Source organism: Solenopsis invicta, chromosome 15 (assembly GCF_016802725.1).
Source record: "Solenopsis invicta isolate M01_SB chromosome 15, UNIL_Sinv_3.0, whole genome shotgun sequence".
Lineage (NCBI taxonomy): Eukaryota > Metazoa > Arthropoda > Insecta > Hymenoptera > Formicidae > Solenopsis > Solenopsis invicta.
This window is the reverse complement of record NC_052678.1, coordinates 7,607,593-7,625,950: the sequence shown is the minus strand read 5'-3', so window position 1 is coordinate 7,625,950 and position 18,358 is coordinate 7,607,593. Positions and strand designations below refer to the sequence as shown.

Sequence of the window (18,358 nt, the reverse complement as noted above, 5' to 3'; positions counted from 1 at the left end):
AAATACGTTGGTACCTTGTAAAATCTGTTGCGCGCCGCAGTCTCACTTTATCTCATGTTTACCTCGGAGTTCCGGAGGAAAGAGTCAAGTGCCTCACTCCGACCATCGACGAGCGAGAAGGATTATTGCAACCGGTTGGTATTTATCTGGCGGATTATCCACGATTACTTGACTCGTGCGGCCGGCGAACTCGCACGCCCGAGTGTAAGACTAACACTGTTGAAAATTAACCCGATCCCGCTTCAAGGACGGCTCGCGCGGCTTTCGCGGACGGAAAACGGTTCGGAAAGCGTTGATCGAAACTATCCTCTCGGCGAGCGTCGAGATTAATTATATCTCGAATTTGCGTTGCGGAGAAACTAAATCTAACGATTCCCGCGAACTCTCAAGTTGAGGATTCTCGTATTTGGCGGACGAAGATCTCACACGGAGTGACACGACAATCCGCCGCTTAATCCGAAGTATTAGACGTGACTGGCGGCCTTTGGTCGTGACCGGATTAAATACGAAACGTATGACAGAAGATACTGACCGTGCTCCACGTAATAACTGGTCTCGTTGTACCGCTCGTCCGTGAATCCTGGCCTCTTCGCTTTCAGCGCTTTCGTTTCCAATTTTGCCTGGAACAAAGAACGCAGTAGATAAGTGAGCCGAGTGGTCAGCCGCGGACACATGCAACTTCGCGGCAGTATCCGGTGTATGTGGAGTAACTGCGCGCACACTGTACGCCGCGGACGTAAAATACATAAAACAATAGAATTTCGCTCGAGACAATAGTGGGGGGGCTTTGAAAAAGGCAGTCAAAGGTAATGAGAATGGACAAATGTTACGTCCGTACGGGCGCACCACCCGTCGTCTCGCCGAGATAATGGCGCGAAAATACATTGGCGGCGCGGCGTTGAATATCACCGTTTATCGAGCGTCCTTAATTCCAGGGGAGGAGCAAATTGTATTTTGCCACCGCGCCGCGGGAAACTGGACGCGACGCCGACCGTGCTCCACTTTTTACTCCCGCTGAATAATGCCCGCGACAAAAATCGCCAGTTATGCCGGATTTATGGCGGAGCCGATTAAAAACGGAGATGTACACGCGCCGGCGTTATTTGTCACTTGCGACTGAAATAAAGGGCGGCAGTAGATAAGTGGACGAGCTAGTCAGACTAGCCGGTTGGCGGCTCCATACGCGCCGCGCTCGCGAGGGAGCCTGACGTATGGCGACGATAAATTTATCATACAAAAAAATGCGGCATTTCCAGACAATAAGGGGGTGCCACAAAGGGAGGGGAGGGGGAGGGGAGAATGCGACAACAGCGGGCGGCGGAAAATAGAAACTCACGGCGCGGTTTCGCCGTGCATTGTCGGTGGCCCGCAGCAAGCGGGCATCCGTTTATTGAATTATCACGTGGACGTTTATTTACGTTTATTTACGAAGAGGAATTACGCGCGCGCGAGATCGAAACGGATCGATGCACGCGAGGTACGTTAAATTCCGGAAATGCGTACAAGAACTTGAGGTTTTGCATCGAAGAAAGAGAGAGAGAGAGAGAGAATTAAGTACTGGCGTGCGCGCCGATATGAATCCCGATAGCGGCGATAAATCTTTCGAACGACCGAAAGTTCCGTCGCCCGCGCCGCAAGATCCGACGAAATTTTCTTAACGGCGCGCGCAGTACACGTGCTCCCTGAAATTTACGTGCTCGTAGAAGCGAGGAAACGGCGGAAGGACGCCGGGACTAATTGTTACGTATGGCACGGCGAAAAACGCGCTAGCGTCGCAAGACTGAATAGCCGGAATTACGTTTCGTCGTCGTCGTCGACGACGTCGTGGTTGCGAAGCCGCCAAGAGCGCGACGCGAATGAGATAAATGCAACTTTGCATAAACGTGGCGCAAACGGCAGAGCGAGGCGAAACGAGAACGGCTGCCGCCGAGCGCGTGGCCGTCTAATTAAAAAGTAAAACGCTTCGCGTATGTACACCGTACGCTACGTGCATGCGCATAATGCACGCCGCATTTGCATCCGGAGAGCGAGCGAGCTGGCTAGCTTAGCTACCGACGCACATCGCGCCGCATCTCCCTTTGGTTCGGGGTTCGGCGAACCGTGATATCCCGGCAATATAGAAACAAGCGCGATTAGCGAAACAAGCGTAAATCACCGGCCGACTCGCCGGCTAATTCGGAAATTCTCTCATCAAAACGGTTAGCCCCGCGCACGCACGCGTTCTGCCAGCCAAATTATTCGGCCATTATCGCGAGAACCGATAAGCGCGCGAGCATTGACTCGAGCGAACATTAAGACGACAGCGTTTACGATTCACATTCAAATCGCAAGTCTCTACGTTTCTACGAGTTTATACGAGTTGGACATCCCTGCGCGATAGGCAGAATAGCGGACGTCCAAGAAAGCGATAGCACCCACGCTCCTTCGTCTCAAGAGAGAGAGAGAGAGAGAGAGAGAGAGAGAGAGACGCCTTTCTCCCTGGCAAAGGAATCATTTTAATTAGATCGTTAATTAAAATTAATAACGACAGCATCCGGTGTGCCGGATGGTCGCGTTTCGCTCGTTCGAAACAAACGGCGCATTACATTAATGGATCCTAATATCCGTGTACGCGACACGTTTTAATTAACGCAGACAATAATTAGTCGAAATCGCGGGAGCATCGACCGGCGCAAATCGGATTATACGGGGGGCGAATTTTCGATGGCCGATAGTGGCGCGCGCGATACGATACGGCCGGATAGCATCGGTGTCGATAGACGCGAAAGACTCTTCTCTGTGTTCGTCAATAATTAACGGATGCAGCCGCGAACGTTCACGGCGAAAAAGATAATTAGACTGTCGAGCGAAATGGAGAATCTCCCGGCGAGTGTTGAAGCGTCGAAACGGAGTACTATCGTGACAACCGACTGTAGTGCTATCGTAAATTAAGCTGAAGTATCGCGGAAACAATAGTTTTACGAGTTGGCTTCCATTTTTCCGTTGTGCAAAATTAGATTAGTTATTAATGCACCCCCGCATTCTTTTTTCTTTTACAGATTTAACCTGGTTTTAATCGTTTCGGCAGAGCGTTACACTGAATAATGCATGGAGTGCACAATCGCGTTTTTGCACCGGTGCATCGAGTTACCGTTGCATTACAGCTAATTATAATAATGATAAGCTATTACAACCCACTCGTTTTCGCGAGAGCGAGATAACAGATATTAAACAGAAACATTTGTGAAAATTAATATGTATATTTATACGTTGGCATATGTGCGCTGGGACAAACAGCTCGCTTCAAGAGTACTACTAATTGCAACGTTCGAAATTCGTGTTTCATAATTGACTGTATAACACAAAATAATCAATTCCGCAGTAATTGATTGCGCGCGAAAACACATTCGGAAACAACAAAGCAACTTGCCCAACAAAAAGCATAGACAAAACGGTACAAATAAAACGTAAAGCACGATAGGGAATAGACAGACGACAGGGTAGCAGGGGTCTATAAAGGAAGACGTTCACGATCGTTCCTTACGAAATAAATCAATCGTTCGCAATATCGAGCGATAAAAAAATCTTGTCTACAAATTTATGATCGGAGCAACATGTTACGCGGGTAAATTTTCCTCGTGGCAATAACCGTAATCAATTTATTCAAAACGCGTTTCATTATTTCAGTCAGACACTCGGTCGGATTCTTTGTCGAACGCCGGTCGCGGGGAATCCAATTCAATATGCTTTGAAATAATAAAAGATACGAATTAATTTGTCATCTCGTGAAAAATAAAACACAATCCGGCTTCGGCTCGGTCGAATGCCTCGTTAACTGTAACGAGATGCTTGAAATTTTTACTTAAATAATTAACCCCCATTACGTATTGTTTGTGCAGATCTCGAGTGAAAATTTTAGTCAATGCCGCAAACTGTGGAAGTGAACAAGGCCGACTACAACGATGATGACACAACGACGAAGACGACGACGACGATGACGAGAAGAGGAAACACGAGACCCTCTAGACTTACAAAGAGCATAGAATTGCGAGGAGCGAGGCGCGAGAGGGGCGCGCGAAGGCGAAGAGCGAAGCGGCGAAACGGAGGTACGCAGACGGAAGGGGCAAAAACCACCCTCGACCGAGCCGCCTCGGTTTCTCCGTTTAAGCCCCCCTCGCGCGACGATATATCCTCATCCGCGCGAATTTTCGCGCCACTCGGCTCGCTCTCTGGACTTTCGGCTGTATCGACCGGCCCTAAAACATCCCTCCCTTTCACTCTCCAGCCTCGAACGACCGTCCGCCGTGCCCCGCCTATGCCGCCTGCGGGTCTGTTCCACCTCCGTCCGCGAGAGACGGTGGTCTCCCTTGCTCCTGGGGGCCGATCGACCGCTGCCGTTGCTTTCATCGTCCAAAGGTTTCCTCCAAGTCCCGAAGCTTCCTCCCCTTCCTCCACCTCTCTCTCTCTCTCTCTCTCTCCCTCGCGCGCGCGCGACGTGCCATTTAGGCTCGTCGTCCTACGCCCTTAGGCTCTCTATGTCCTACATCGTGGTCCTCGGATGGTTCTACAGAGAACGCTGCTCTCCAAGTGCGAGACAGACAAGAGGTATATTTTCCCTCGGCGGGATTTATACGGAAGGATCTCGCAAACGAAATATCATGCGCTGTAATATCGAGTGTGCAACCACGTGGAATGCGCGGAGCAGGAAGACAAAGAGAGAGACATGCCAGGCGGTAACCCGCGCGTGTGTGCATTCCGATTTCGGACATAGCGAATTCTACCGCATCGAACGCGTATCTGCCTTTCGCACGTACACACACGCACACACTCGTGTAACACACGCACGCTGATGACGTGTTCATTCCTCCCGCGAGTAAATGGAGCAACGCAATCATCAACGCGCGATAACATTCAACAGCCGTGAAATAATGGGAAGGGCTTAATCATCCCTTAACCCGGAGAACAGTCACCCGGAATGTTTTTTTACATCAAAGGAATAAAAAGCTCACACGTCACTGCAAATCTTTTTTACTGATCCGAAAAAATCTAACCTAGTTTTTATTCCAAGATTCCGAGATCTAATTTGTGGAAAAAGGTTACGATTCATATATTCGCAATATCGATCTGTTGAAAGCAGTTGGGATGTAAAGAGACACCCCGGGTGATAGTTTATATTGTAAAATCAATCCAGTATGATAACAGTTTATGTTATAAATTTGAAATAATATGAGTTTAAGTTAAAAAATGTTATGAGCTATTAATATTTTTTAATATGTTCAAACAGTATAAAAAATTTATATCCTGTTCCTATAATGTTTATTTTGGCAATATAATACATATAACCAGATATAATAAAAATAAACCATTTTTAATAATTCCACAAGAGAGAGCACAATATAAATAACTTTAGCCGATTCCAATACAATTCCAATTCGTAATATAAAAACTTTCCAACTAATTTCCTCATTTTTTAAAAATATCGTCATAAAAAGCTGCTTAATGTGCTTCTTCCATTTGCTTAATATTTTTCTTGGTCTTAATATTTTCTTCTTACTTTTCTCAGAAAATATTAATTAAATTTATATTAATAAATTATAAGACAATCAATAATATACAATATGTACTTAATAACAATGAATTTTAACTGGGACGTAAAAACCATTCCAACTATCCGTTCACGTAAAAAAAAAAAAATGGAGTGACTATTCCGAGATTAACCCTTTCGTACACATCGTTACCCTGAGGCAACAATCTTCGAATTCATCCGAACATCAAACTAATCAATATTTGAACCATAACAACAACAACAACAACAATAACAATAACAATATTTCGACATCTTCAAAACTGTTAATAGGAAAATTATGAAAAAAATCAGGTAGCACCTTTAGGAACAATAATAAATAGAGAAAATTTTTCAACTAGGATCAATTCGAGGTTGAAAGGTTAATCATCCCTGAAGTCATACACACGGCATATTTTATTTCATCACATCGAGTTGCTCGCGCGCAACGTTCTGTCATCGCATGCGTATTCCCGGGTATAATTTACGACACGTTGGAACAAGAGGGAAGGAGAGAAAGAGAGAAAAAGAGAGAGAGAGAGAGAGAGAGTCTCCGCACTCGCGGACCCGACGAGATAAATTACTTTCGCGCACCCCGGCGTAACGTATCGTCTACCTCCCTCGTCGGGAGCGGGAGCGCGTTTCTTTCGTCGCAAAGAATTCCGCGACGCGCAAGACGGAGTACGAGGAAAAGGAGTAAATCCGCGCGAAAGGTGACGTCGGATAGTAGATACGACATTCAACGTAATGTACTTTCCCGGCGCCGCGCCGGGTCACGCCGTTGCCGAGCAAAAAGAGCAAACGAAATGGAGGAACGACCATCCAGGGCGAATGCACACGTACGCATACAAACGCCTCGACTCGAATCTCTGGCACGGCTTGTCACCGCCTGTTGCTGTACACGGTTGCTTGCCGCGCTCGACGTTTCCGCGCGTTAAGACGCGCTGATTTTGTTTCAACCGACGGAATGCGCCGGGATATCGATTGGATCCGTCACGTTTGATCGAGAATCGAGAGAGCGCGCACGCCCAATAATACGATTCTTTCTTTATTGTTGCTCGCCGCTCGTCCGTCGATTCGCGCGCGATGCGTTTCTCTTAGCTCGACTTCATTGCACTGCGATTCAAAATTAAATTCCCTTCTCCCGCGCGCCATTGGAATAACGCGACGCGGCGAGAGATGTGTATCTTCGAGGGCGTCGTAAAATGCGCGGGGCGGAAGCGCGACTCGCCGAATGCGCTTCGTGTGCCACGCGCGCTATATCGGGTTTACTTAGATCAATGGCGGATTAACGAGCTATCGCTTGGCCGGGGCTCACTCGCTCGAGTCTCCTAAGCGCCCGCCTTGGGCAATTAATTTCATGGCTATCTTAGCTTAACTCGAAGCGAACTGCAAACTACTGCTGCCCGAGCGCGCGAGAGAAAAAATAAACAATCGGCGGTAATCACGGGGTTAATCGCGGGGAAATTATAGAAGAAGAGGCGCGCGCGGGGAGAACGGAACGAATTTCTCGCGTATCTCTCTCTCTCGCGAGATGCGTCCGGGTAAATTAATGTTTTAATTGCGCTATTTTTATCCGTGATGTTTCTGGTCATTATGGCCACGGTCGATTGGCCATCCTCCGCTCGAACGAAGGCGCATTAACGCATAAAATACAACGTAGCGATCGATGTTCCACGTAGTATTATTTTCTAAAAAAAAAACCCGCAAAAGTTGCATAACTCCTCTCGGTGATTTTTCATCACGACGATGACGAGTCTACGAGAATAAGATATGGACGGTCTTTTTTTTTAATATACCACGTACTATTCTAATCACGATTATTACTCGACAACATCGTTAACTCTCGCCGCATCGAAGAGCGGACCTGTAATCCGCGTATAGTTAAACGTCAAAGGCCATCAGCGACTTCTTGCAAAAGCGACTGCCGACAACTCGGGTTTCTCAAAGCGCGACCCGACTACTCGCCGCCTCTGGGCTGTGCGTTTATTTCGTTAATGAGCGAGCGAACGGGCGGGCAGATTAATGAGGCTGACGGTCACGATGCGCCGAATATCGACTAGGACGACCGAGATACGCGGCGAATAGATAGATGGTGGGTGGATACACGTGATCTGATCCTAACTCTGACCCGCGGCAGGTTCACCGCTTCCCCCTGCCTCTCCCCTCGTGCTGTCGGTCGGGCCTCTGTGAGTTACGAGGGCTTGGAAATGGACATCCATACCGGACCCCTGGTTAACGGGGCAGCCGCATAACGCGCGTCGTTACTGCCGCGAGAATCACTCGCGATGATCCCCGATAACACGGTACACCGCACACGGCGATTCGATTCGATTCGATTCGACTCGACTCGGGGAGCATATGGAATGACGGAAATAGCAATGCGTCATAATCGCGGTCGGTGTAAATAGAAATCCCTGGAAACGCAATTCCGAAAATCGATTTCGGCGCGCGCGGGGCAACAAACAACGACGAGCCCACTGCACCTTCGACTAATTGAAGTTCCCAAAGGGGTCCGCGCGGCGGGACGAAGACACTGAATAGCGGAGTAACTCGACATAGCACCCTTGAAGCGCAGACGTTTTCGTCCCCGATTTAAAAGCAACCTCCTTTTGCGATATCCCGGGCGCGCTGTAATCTATTAAATCGCTCCTCAAACAGGCGGCGGCAAACAAGCCGAATATGTTTACCTTCTTCAGATCCTTGCTGGCATCGGCGTCCTCGGCTTTTCGCTTCTCGGTGATCTTCGGCGCGGGGACCGCCACCGTCGCCTCCCGCAGCGGCTTCAAATCGACCTGCAACAAAAATATACGTAAACCTCATTACTTATTCCATTGCACTCTCTCCCTCCCTCCTCTCTCTCTCTCTCTCTCTCTCCATTCACACCGTTGGCTGAGATAGCGGCGCGTTGACGTGACCTTAATTTTCTAAATATCGCCGGCCGCCTTTAATCGTAGCGCGAGCGTTTACCGACACGGTTATCGTAAATCTGCGATGGATTAATAACCCGTGGGATGTCCATCGGATATACAATAGACACAGACAAGGCATCATCGGTCATTGTACATCCGGATGTTGCCGCGGGCGCAGGAGCCGGGAGCACAGGAGGCGGCACGGCAAGGGCACGGGACGACATCGATTTATGGTAATTCGGTTAACTTGTCCCTATTTTACGCGCGCGTTTACGTTCCACATACTAATCCAGCGTTAATGGGACGAGTAAATACAGAGGGCAGTCCCCCTACGAGGCCGGGGAGCTTGATTTGGCGCTTGATAATTCGACACCGCTACGCCCGGTAATGACTGTATCCCTCCGCTCCTCTCGTCCCACATCGATTGGCGAAAGGGATAGGCGGGACGGACGGAAGGACAATCAATCGATCAGGGATTTACATCGAGTCTTAATCGGTGTATCGCGAGAGTATCGATGCAAATCCACTGCGAGCTCCTCGAAACTCGCTCTGTGCGCGATACGTAGAGCCGCGCCGGGCAACGGGATGAATTAGTAACCGCTTCGTGCTTTCGTTTTAGCGTATAATAATTTAGTTTCCCTAATTAACTTAAGCGACGAACGCGAAGTGTGCTTTATTCAGCTCCGCTTTCTTACGCTTCCTGCATTTAAAGTTTCGCCTGCGAAACAAGGCGAACACCCCGGACTCGTAAGAAGAAAAGGGGGAGGGGAAGGGGAAACAAAAAGATTGAAGGTAATTGTAGAAAGTGCAGCTAAAGCTAAAAGACTTATGGTGTACGTGGGAGAATTTTAGAATTCAAGGTGCCCCCGGTGTCCCCCCTCCCCCCCCCTAGAAATGTAGATGCAGTTCAATTGAGGGTTAATACAATTACGCAATCGCATGTCTCGCCATTTGCATAACGAGGAATTAACAGGATTTACGTCGCACGTCCTATTAGCCATCCGTAATCCTGTCACCGAGAGAGCTATCTGGATTATAGATAAATTTCTACGATTTTAAATCACGTGAGAAAAATCGGTGGAAAAAATTCGCTGGGGGGAAAAAATGAGAGCAAGAGAAGGGAATGACGCACGAATTAAATCGCGCGACTCGAATGTTTCGAGAGAGAGATATATATGAACTTGGACGTTCAAGAGGGTATTTTGTTGCGGTATTAGCGGCATCGTTCCCCATCGTTGTCCATCCGAGTCCTGCGGCCTGTCACCAAATCGCTACGAACGTGTGAATCGAGAGTGATTTTCACGAGCGTACCTCAAAACCGGCATGCGGTCGACGAAATGACGAACGCGCGATTTCGAACGAATTACGGCCCGCACGGCCGTCACGTCGAATCGAAATCGGAAGACCGATCGGACACGCGGGTGCTGTCCCGCAAACATATCGCCGCACATTCGTTGCGAATGAGGCTTTAGGGTCGCTAGGGTCGCCCCTGACAACGCCCTTGCCTGCAATGCGGTAGCTCTTTCTCTCCACCCTGGCGATATCCTTCCACCATAACGCCCGTAGGGGAAGCGTCCTGCGTAAAAAGAAACGGGCAGACTCACTCGTACATTCGCAATCTTGATCTTAATCTCGCGATTAAGCGATCTCAAAGAATCCCGCGGAGTATAAGAAAAAAATGACACGTCAACTCGATGCGAGTCGAGCCGCGAGAACGTTTCTGGGAGTAATTTGTGCTTGTCGGGATGTGTTTTTCGCGCGTTTCACGCTTTGATTGCGGAATTAGCTTGGGCCGCGCGCGCCGCGATTCGTCACCCTTAAAATAGCCGAAAACGCGGCAAACAAGACTCGAAAGATCCCATTTTCACGGTACGTGACTGCGGCTGCGTCTCACGTGTATTTATGTGAATACATATGCGCGCACAGTCTCTCAGTCACTGGTAAGTTGAAAACTTTTCACGATAAAAGACGAATGAGAATGATGAACAACTGTTCGGCACATTGAATTTCTCCCTGCCACTGTATTCGGCGGAGAGATTCGCTACACTGTTGCCTCATGCTTTTAATAATTAAATCTCTCTGCACGTGATATCGATTTGCATTTGGGATAATTTCGAGAGACTAATTGCTGAAACATTTAAGGGAGAATTGCTGATGCGTACCAATTGCCTAAAAATTGTACTTTTTTAAATATTTCTATTTGGTATAAGTAACATTTAGCAATAAAAATATGAAATAAATTAAATTCGAGTAGTAGATAAAAATTCAACTGTTTACATCTTGTTTTATGTGTAACAACAATAACATCACATTAAAAAATCAAGTACAATTGATATTAATTTTTAATCAATTTATGCAACTGATAATAATGCAATTATGTAATTTTATTCTGAATTTCTATATTTTCATGAAAGATTTATTGCAGAATATTTTGTATTTATTAAATATACGTATTCACAATATTATTACAAACACTAGATTGATGTTTTTATTTAAGCTATCAGTTTCCTAAATCATATCACAAATTACAATAAATGATATTAATGTAAGACTGACAATTGATAATAATAAAATTGATAATTGCAAAAATAAATTATAACCAGATTTATATCGACATCCTATTCATTATTCTTCTTTATTTATTAATTTATTATTTTTTAATTTATTCTTATTATTTATTAATTATTAAATATTTGTAAACCTTTTACAAAACAAATTACTCATAAGTTAGTTACTAATTCCTTAATTTATTTTTATTTATAAACTCGATAATGAAAGCGACACAATTGAGACTGATTGTTTAAATTATATATCTTTTGCAACATTTCGTCAGAAAGTTTATAATAAATTAATTTGTTATTGAAAAAAAGTTAAACATTAGTAAAAAATATCTGAAACATCAAACTACATTTTTCAACGTTTACAAATTGTGTACAAATCAGCATCAAATATGAAATGTAAGCAATAAATAGCTTAAGTGGTATACGTTCGGCATCTCTCCCCTGTCATCAAAAATTCATTTTAGCAAGATAAACTTGACAAGAAGCTCGAGTGACGTAATAACAACATAATGAAAAGTTTATATTATACGGTCGCTATATTTATCGACTCGAATCTCGTGGAGAAGACGATTCCCGAGGTAAAGCGAGCGCCGTTAACGTGAACGTCTCGTCACGCCGTATTTATGAATAAACCCGGGGAGCAGCGGCCGCAACAAAAGGGACGGAAGCGTCGCTTTTCTTCGGGAAAGCGGGACACCCATTGGGATTCATCCATCACCGGCGATATAATTGAGAAAGCAGATCGCCTGCATTCAGGATTTACATTTTCAGCGCCGCCGCTGAAACTCAATTTATTCGTTTATCCGCGCGTCCCTCGGCTGGACGGACAAGCGAGGTAATACACTTCCGAGTCATTAGCGGGAGTCCCACTTTGTGCCCCGCTGATGCTGCGAATTTTTCATAAATTCCTGCGACCGGTCGACGCTCTGCCGCCCAAATTGCCATGCTTATCAATTTGTATTTTGCATGCTACGCGATATGAAAATGCTGCGCGATATTTTCGAAACGAAACGCATCTTAATTGACAGTGTCATCGTGTACGATATTTAAACGAGAGCACGCGTAAATAATAATAGTATAACAGCATACAGTGATAATAATACAACTCAGTCTATTTTCAGAACATCATCCAGCATTATTAAAAAAATAAAGTTTTGCTGACGTAGATAGATTTCTAGGTGTCATGACAGAAATTTATCGCTATTTTTTATTGTATCTGCTAAAATATTGCTTGGCACATATGGAACTTGTAACAATCCTTCTCGAAAATTGAGATCTCATTGCTAATTATATAGTAAAATTTTATGACAAGAGTATAATTAACCTTGACATAAATAGACGCCACAGAAAAATGTTCTTTCTAAATTTCGCAAACAATTCAAATGCTGATCGAATCACGCGATATCACAAATTTGCTAATCACTTATCTACCTCGCGTTTCTTGCAATCAAAAAAATTGTATTTGCAAGCCATTTTTTCAAGTAAAGAATAAAAAAGGAAATTAATAAGCGACTAGAAGAAATGACGTTGGGACTTGTAACAGTATACGTAATAAAGACGATTGTGTGTACTTTTTTAGCTAAGTGACCGCGCGCTACTTCCATTATCCTTGACTAAAGCCGTCACCCAAGCGATCCTTCTTTCACCGCCTTAACCGAGCGCGTGGCTGCGGTACACTATGTCTCAATTAATCGCGCAAACGCGCCGCGCGCGCGTTACCGTCGACATTTAATCGCAATCGCTGGTCGCGTGTAACGTTTAGTGCTGGCTCGTTAGTGTGTTTACGCGTTTATTACCGCGTCTCGATATATAGCGTAATTCCTAGATAGACGTTTCCGACATTCGCGATGACGAAGAACGCGGAATTAGGGAATGCGCTCGAGGGATGGACAACCGCTCCCCGGGTATGATTGAGCGGTATTATTATTAAGTCGATTATCACGGCAATGGATCATTTCATTAGCGACGTGAGTGCATCCTCCGTTAGTGCCTTCATGAATATTTCAGGCTATGCATGACTGGCTTAATGATTTCTGACGATAATAACTGGCACAGTCGCCGACTGGTTCGGTGCTTCGGCGTCAAAAGAATTAACGATTAACACGTGTGCATTAATTGTAGATATGAAGAGATAAAAGGGAATATTATCGCTGTTAAAGCGATCGCGTGCGCGCGGATGGGAGAGAGAGAGAGAGAGAGACAGAGAGAGCGAGCTGGAAGGCCCGATATTTCAACGCCAGTTCGATCGGCATAGGGAAAAAAGTTTGTCAGGTATCATCGAACCGCGTTAATTAATAGTCGCTCCGAGTAAAACGGCCATCCCATCGGCAACGGTGGCAATAATAGCCACCAACGTGACAACGATTTATCATTTACTGCGCATTGCACCATAACCGGGCAATCGTTAATCTTTATCACGAAGAAACTCGACACTACGAGCTACATAACAATAATAATAATGGAATATAAATATTAATATCGAAGTGCATCGACGTGCAGGAAAGTGCTCGCGGAACTGCGTCGTGTGAAGAAAAATATGTCAAAGAACTAAGGTAATCGTGCTAAAAGCCAAACGTTCCTCCGCGCTACCGATAGTTGAAATATTTACAGCAACATAAATGGGGGGAAAAAAAAGAGTCGCACGCGTAAATATGATGGAAACGAACTCGTGTCAACGGCGAGCGTTATCGTAAGAACGAGTTTATCCGCGCACGCGTGTAATTCGCGCAATTACGAGAATATTCCCGTACGATTCACGTTTGTATACGAGAGAGTATACAGTTCACTGAGAGAAACCGTTTGGTAAGATCAACCGTTTGGTTGAATAGTGATCAAATGAATTTTGTAGTTTACATTTAACAAAACAATTTTTTGTAATCTGTTGTATAAAAATAATTAATAATTATTTGGTTAAGACCGCAAATTGTTCAATCAAAACAATTATTTATTTAATAATTATAACTATAAAATTTATTTGATCGCTATTCAACCAAACGTCAGTTGATTTCACCAAACATTTCTCTCGGTGTACGGCGGCGTAAGATCAAGAACGTTTTGGCTATACAATATTAGCTAAAGTTATCTATAAACGCAAAAGGACGTGGTATTGCCTTCACGTCCACCTTATCCAAATTCGAGAGTGTAATTCGAAGGAAAGCGAGAGAGCGTGGGCGAGAAACGCGGTGAAGGCGCTGGTCGAAACGTTGGTCGCGACTTCGTTAAGCTCGGGATGCCTCATTTCCTAATGGACGTGGCGTGCCTCGCCCTTTCTATATCTCTCTCTCTCTCTCTTTCATCCCTCCATCTCACGTCACTCCCACCTCCCTGTTTCTCTCCTCTTCTCTCTCCACCCGATAGTTAAATACCACGAACCGGCGAACGGAGCGGCGGCGCGCAAAAGGGCGAAGCTTTGTTAAAGCTCTAACCTCCGATAGACGCGTTTCGCCGCGCGCGCCGCGAACGATTAGAGCCGGGGAAAACTTTTCACGGCGATTATTCACGGGGTGTTACGTTTCATCTATGGATTCTTTGATCAATTTAGAGCGAGCCGACTGGCATGAGCCATAACAGAAACGTCGACGGGCGGGCGGGCGAAACGACCGGCTAGGCTTCGCAGAGTGCAAATACCTTATTCTTCATTTCAAATTTTCGCTGATCAAAGAATTCCGAATTGATCAAAGAACCCATGGCTGAACGCACGTTTGAGAAATTCCGCATTATACCGCCGCGCGCCGGTGCAGTGGAGGCAAAGCAGAAATACGAGCCATAATTTCAATGTATAAAGGCTATTCTATCGCAGGACTTCTCTCTTCACTGGCTAAAATATAACGTCGGGCAATAAATTATCCTGTAATAAGAGAGGAGGACTATAAATGTGTACTATATTGCTACGCGAAAATTCCTTCGTTGGTAACTACGAACTTGCAATTTGTCTAGCGGCACGCAACCCACTCTCCTCGTTGCAGTTCATCGGATTGTCGTCGCAGCGATTACAATCTTCCAAGACTAGCTACTGCTGTTTGATTAAGCCCGTATAATTTACCGTGAAAGCTGCGGTCTGAGAGCCATGCATGTATGCCAGCGAGGAACGGTGCCAGAACGTCGTGCGACGCTCGAGCGCGAACGCACACGTTATCCTTTTTGAACCGACGCATATATAGATACACCCAAGATTTTGATCATCACCGTGACACATTTTGTCACTTAAAACGTCTTTGACGCGCGAAATTAACGCTTCGACGGCTGACAAAGCGAGACGGTCTCTTCCGTCGCGAGATATAAATTAATATTTCTCGCCCGGGGGACCATTCAAAACGAAGACTTTCGCAACACGCGACGTTAGATAAAAGACATCGTTCGACTCGGATGATAAAACGTCAACATCTCACGTTTCGACGAGTATTTAACCAACCTTTGGTTGGTTGGTTGGCTGGCTCCTAAAACAAACATCTTCCTTCAACGTTTTCCCCCGATATTGCGTTAAAACTAGTTCAACTAGTACAACTGAGACTGACGAAGCATACAACGTCGTTTACCACAAAGATACGCGGACACTTTATTTACTCGTGATATAAGTCTTCGGGACAGTCTGACCTTTCGCGAATGGCTACCGCCATCCCGGACATAAAACTGAAACTGTTTTATCAATACGAAAACGACAGCGTTAAAAGAAGAAAGAGAGAGGAGAGGAAAAAAAGGTCGGTGCCTCACGCACACCCGTCACTATGCCCGCTCTTCTTCTTCGTCGTCGTCGTCGTTTCTTCATCGTATTTGCCGACGAAACGCAATTTGCAAGTCAGCGTTAATTTATTTTCACCACGGACGGACTTGCAACGAAAACTTGGCCGGCGAAAACGCCGTGAGTCCCAACGTTGTCGTCGTCGTCGTCGTCGCGAGGACGCATCGCTCCTCGCGCAAATTGCGAAGTTTCAGTGCGCCTCGAGTTCGCGAAGATGCACTTCCCGCAGAATGGTAAACTAAACACCGCAAAGCGATATAATCGCTGCGCTTTATGATTATTGGGGTACGCCGCGAGGCGTAGGAAATACGGGAATACGGGTTCTCGAATCGAGTTGACATATTGCACTATATGCGGATACAGACGAGCGAAACTTTCGCAACATGATCAATAAGTTAAATCGCGATCAGTCATGAAACTAAACTACGAAACGGGCGCATACGTCCCGGGTCCCTAATGGGATTTCTTCAGCAATATATACGTATACATATTTAAAAGCGTAGCATTGGGTTAGCAATCACGTAGAGAGACGGGGACGTGGCTTCGAATTATTGATTAAGGAAGCATTTGCAAACATATTGCAAATATAGCGTTAGAAACGTTTGCCAATCCACGGCTCGGCTGTATCTCGGACGCATATAAAATATACGTCAAAAACAAAACGCGCCGGCAGCATAATACCCGGTTACCATTAATATTTTGCAAACGGCTGAACGATCCTCTCGCCGAGTGGCTTTTGGAGAATCGTCCGGCTGCATAAAGTCACATCGATGTAGTCGCGTTGCATGCATCAAGCCAAAAGAGATACAAAGAGGATATACTTTCGTCTCTAACTTATTCAATCGCACGCTCCTTCCGCGGATGTCTCATGGACGAAAAATTCTTCTTACGAATTCGCAATTTTACGTACGTCGTGCCGAAATGTAAGGGTAGAGTCCTAAGGTACCGGACATCTTACAGCATCGAACGATTCTCTTTCTTGCTTTTAACATTAAGTAGTAACAGTTTGTTGCCGTGTCTGTTAACGTTGCATCTCTCTATGCAACACGGTTGAACAACTTCCATTTTCGTTTAGCAGTGAAGAAAGCGTGAAACCATATTTTCGTAACATTCGCGACATGAGTTGGAAAAATGTGTACCAAAAAAAAATTATCCGGTGCTGGAAGACGATTTCTAATTTTCATGAAAAATGAGCAGTTTATAAATAACTTGTACTTTTATTTTCAACTGTAGATTCTCTAACCTAATAAAGAATGTTTTGGAGTAACGTTGTATTTAATGAAAATCAATTATTCCGAACCACTTAAAACTTACAGCAAAAAAAAAAAAAATTCTCGTGTTCAGTACTGCGAGATTCTCTCTTAATCTACCTGTACGCGCGATAGTTGCGCGTCTAAAATCTAAAATTGTTTCTTTTCAGAGGGAATTAGCATCATTGTCTGGTATTGTTTAAACGTTTATCGATCTCGTCTAACGGCGAACACATGTCGGCGCTCGTGTACGCGCCCCGGATCGAACAAGATGTTAAACTTCGCGTGTCTTCGCGCAATCAGATGTTTCCACTTCAATGCGAACCGGCGATACGTGAGAAAGTTTGTAACCGCACGAGCCATTATCGGCAGAAATCGTTTGTCCTTCAAAGAAAGGAGGAAAAAGGGGAGGGGGACACTATCGCGCGTGGGTGCGGCGCGCAATAGGGGACAAATCGAAATCGGGGAAAGTGGGATAAAAAAATTCAGGGAGTGCGAAGGAGAAATTTAAACGCGAAACACGCGCTAGGTGAGTAACCGCGGGTTTAATTAAATTAGACGGGGTTGGGGGAGGAAAAGGGCGATGTGACGCGGCGTAATGAATGCGCGACACGCAACGCTCTGATCAGTAACACGCCCTTCTCTCCAAACTGTACGGCGTATCCTCCAATGCATAATAAAGTATGTAAAGGAAAGAAGAAAAAAAAAACGATCGTTCACGTACAATTTTTTTTCTGCATGAGTAAACTTGTCGAGAGAGAGAGAGAAAAAAAACGATACGGTCCCTCCCAACATCGGGCGACAAGTAGTTCTCGGCCACGATGACACAGGCGCACAAAAAAACGGCGGGAAACAACAACAAGGTTAATTGAAACGCGAATAACGAGAAAAAATGGCATGAACCGAGGGGGGAGAGAACGAGCGGGCGGCACGCGATGTCCTTTTGATCGGTCTCTGCACTCTCTCTCCCTCTTTGAGCGCCCGTCGTCTCCGTGAGAAAGACGAAAGGAGAAAAAGAGAGAAAGAACGAGAGAGAAATGGCAAAGAAGGGTTGGATTGCGTGCCAATATCACGTATATTCCGCGGTACGTACGATTCACACACGCGGCATTGTTCTGGATACCAATGGCGTATATCCAGAAGCCTGGATTAAAGCGATGCGACGGCGCAGAAAAATATTAATTATGCACCCCTTTCGACACTCAGTTAGTTGCTTCGACACACGCGCGCGCGAAAGACGAATGCGTGCCCTCGATCTCGGTCTCAACGTTCGTTCGCGACTGCTCAATTCTGCATATGATTTCTCAATGATTAAAGTGAAAGACGATTAATATTGCGATACGATTGAGCCGTGG

At 45.6% G+C, this 18,358-nt stretch overlaps 1 protein-coding gene across 4 annotated transcripts in view; it reads right to left on the bottom strand.

Annotated features, from left to right (window-relative positions):
- Positions 1–18,358, bottom strand: part of LOC105198399 (RNA pseudouridylate synthase domain-containing protein 2) — a 150,325-nt gene that overhangs the window by 45,948 nt on the left and 86,019 nt on the right. For all 4 annotated transcript variants that reach the window (XM_011165093.3, XM_039457942.1, XM_039457943.1 and 1 more), the window contains 2 exons: positions 8,233–8,337; positions 533–620 (listed from right to left, as the gene is read on the bottom strand). In XM_011165093.3, the coding sequence (XP_011163395.1) occupies positions 533–620; positions 8,233–8,337 (193 nt within the window). The remainder of the gene's footprint in view (positions 1–532; positions 621–8,232; positions 8,338–18,358) is intronic.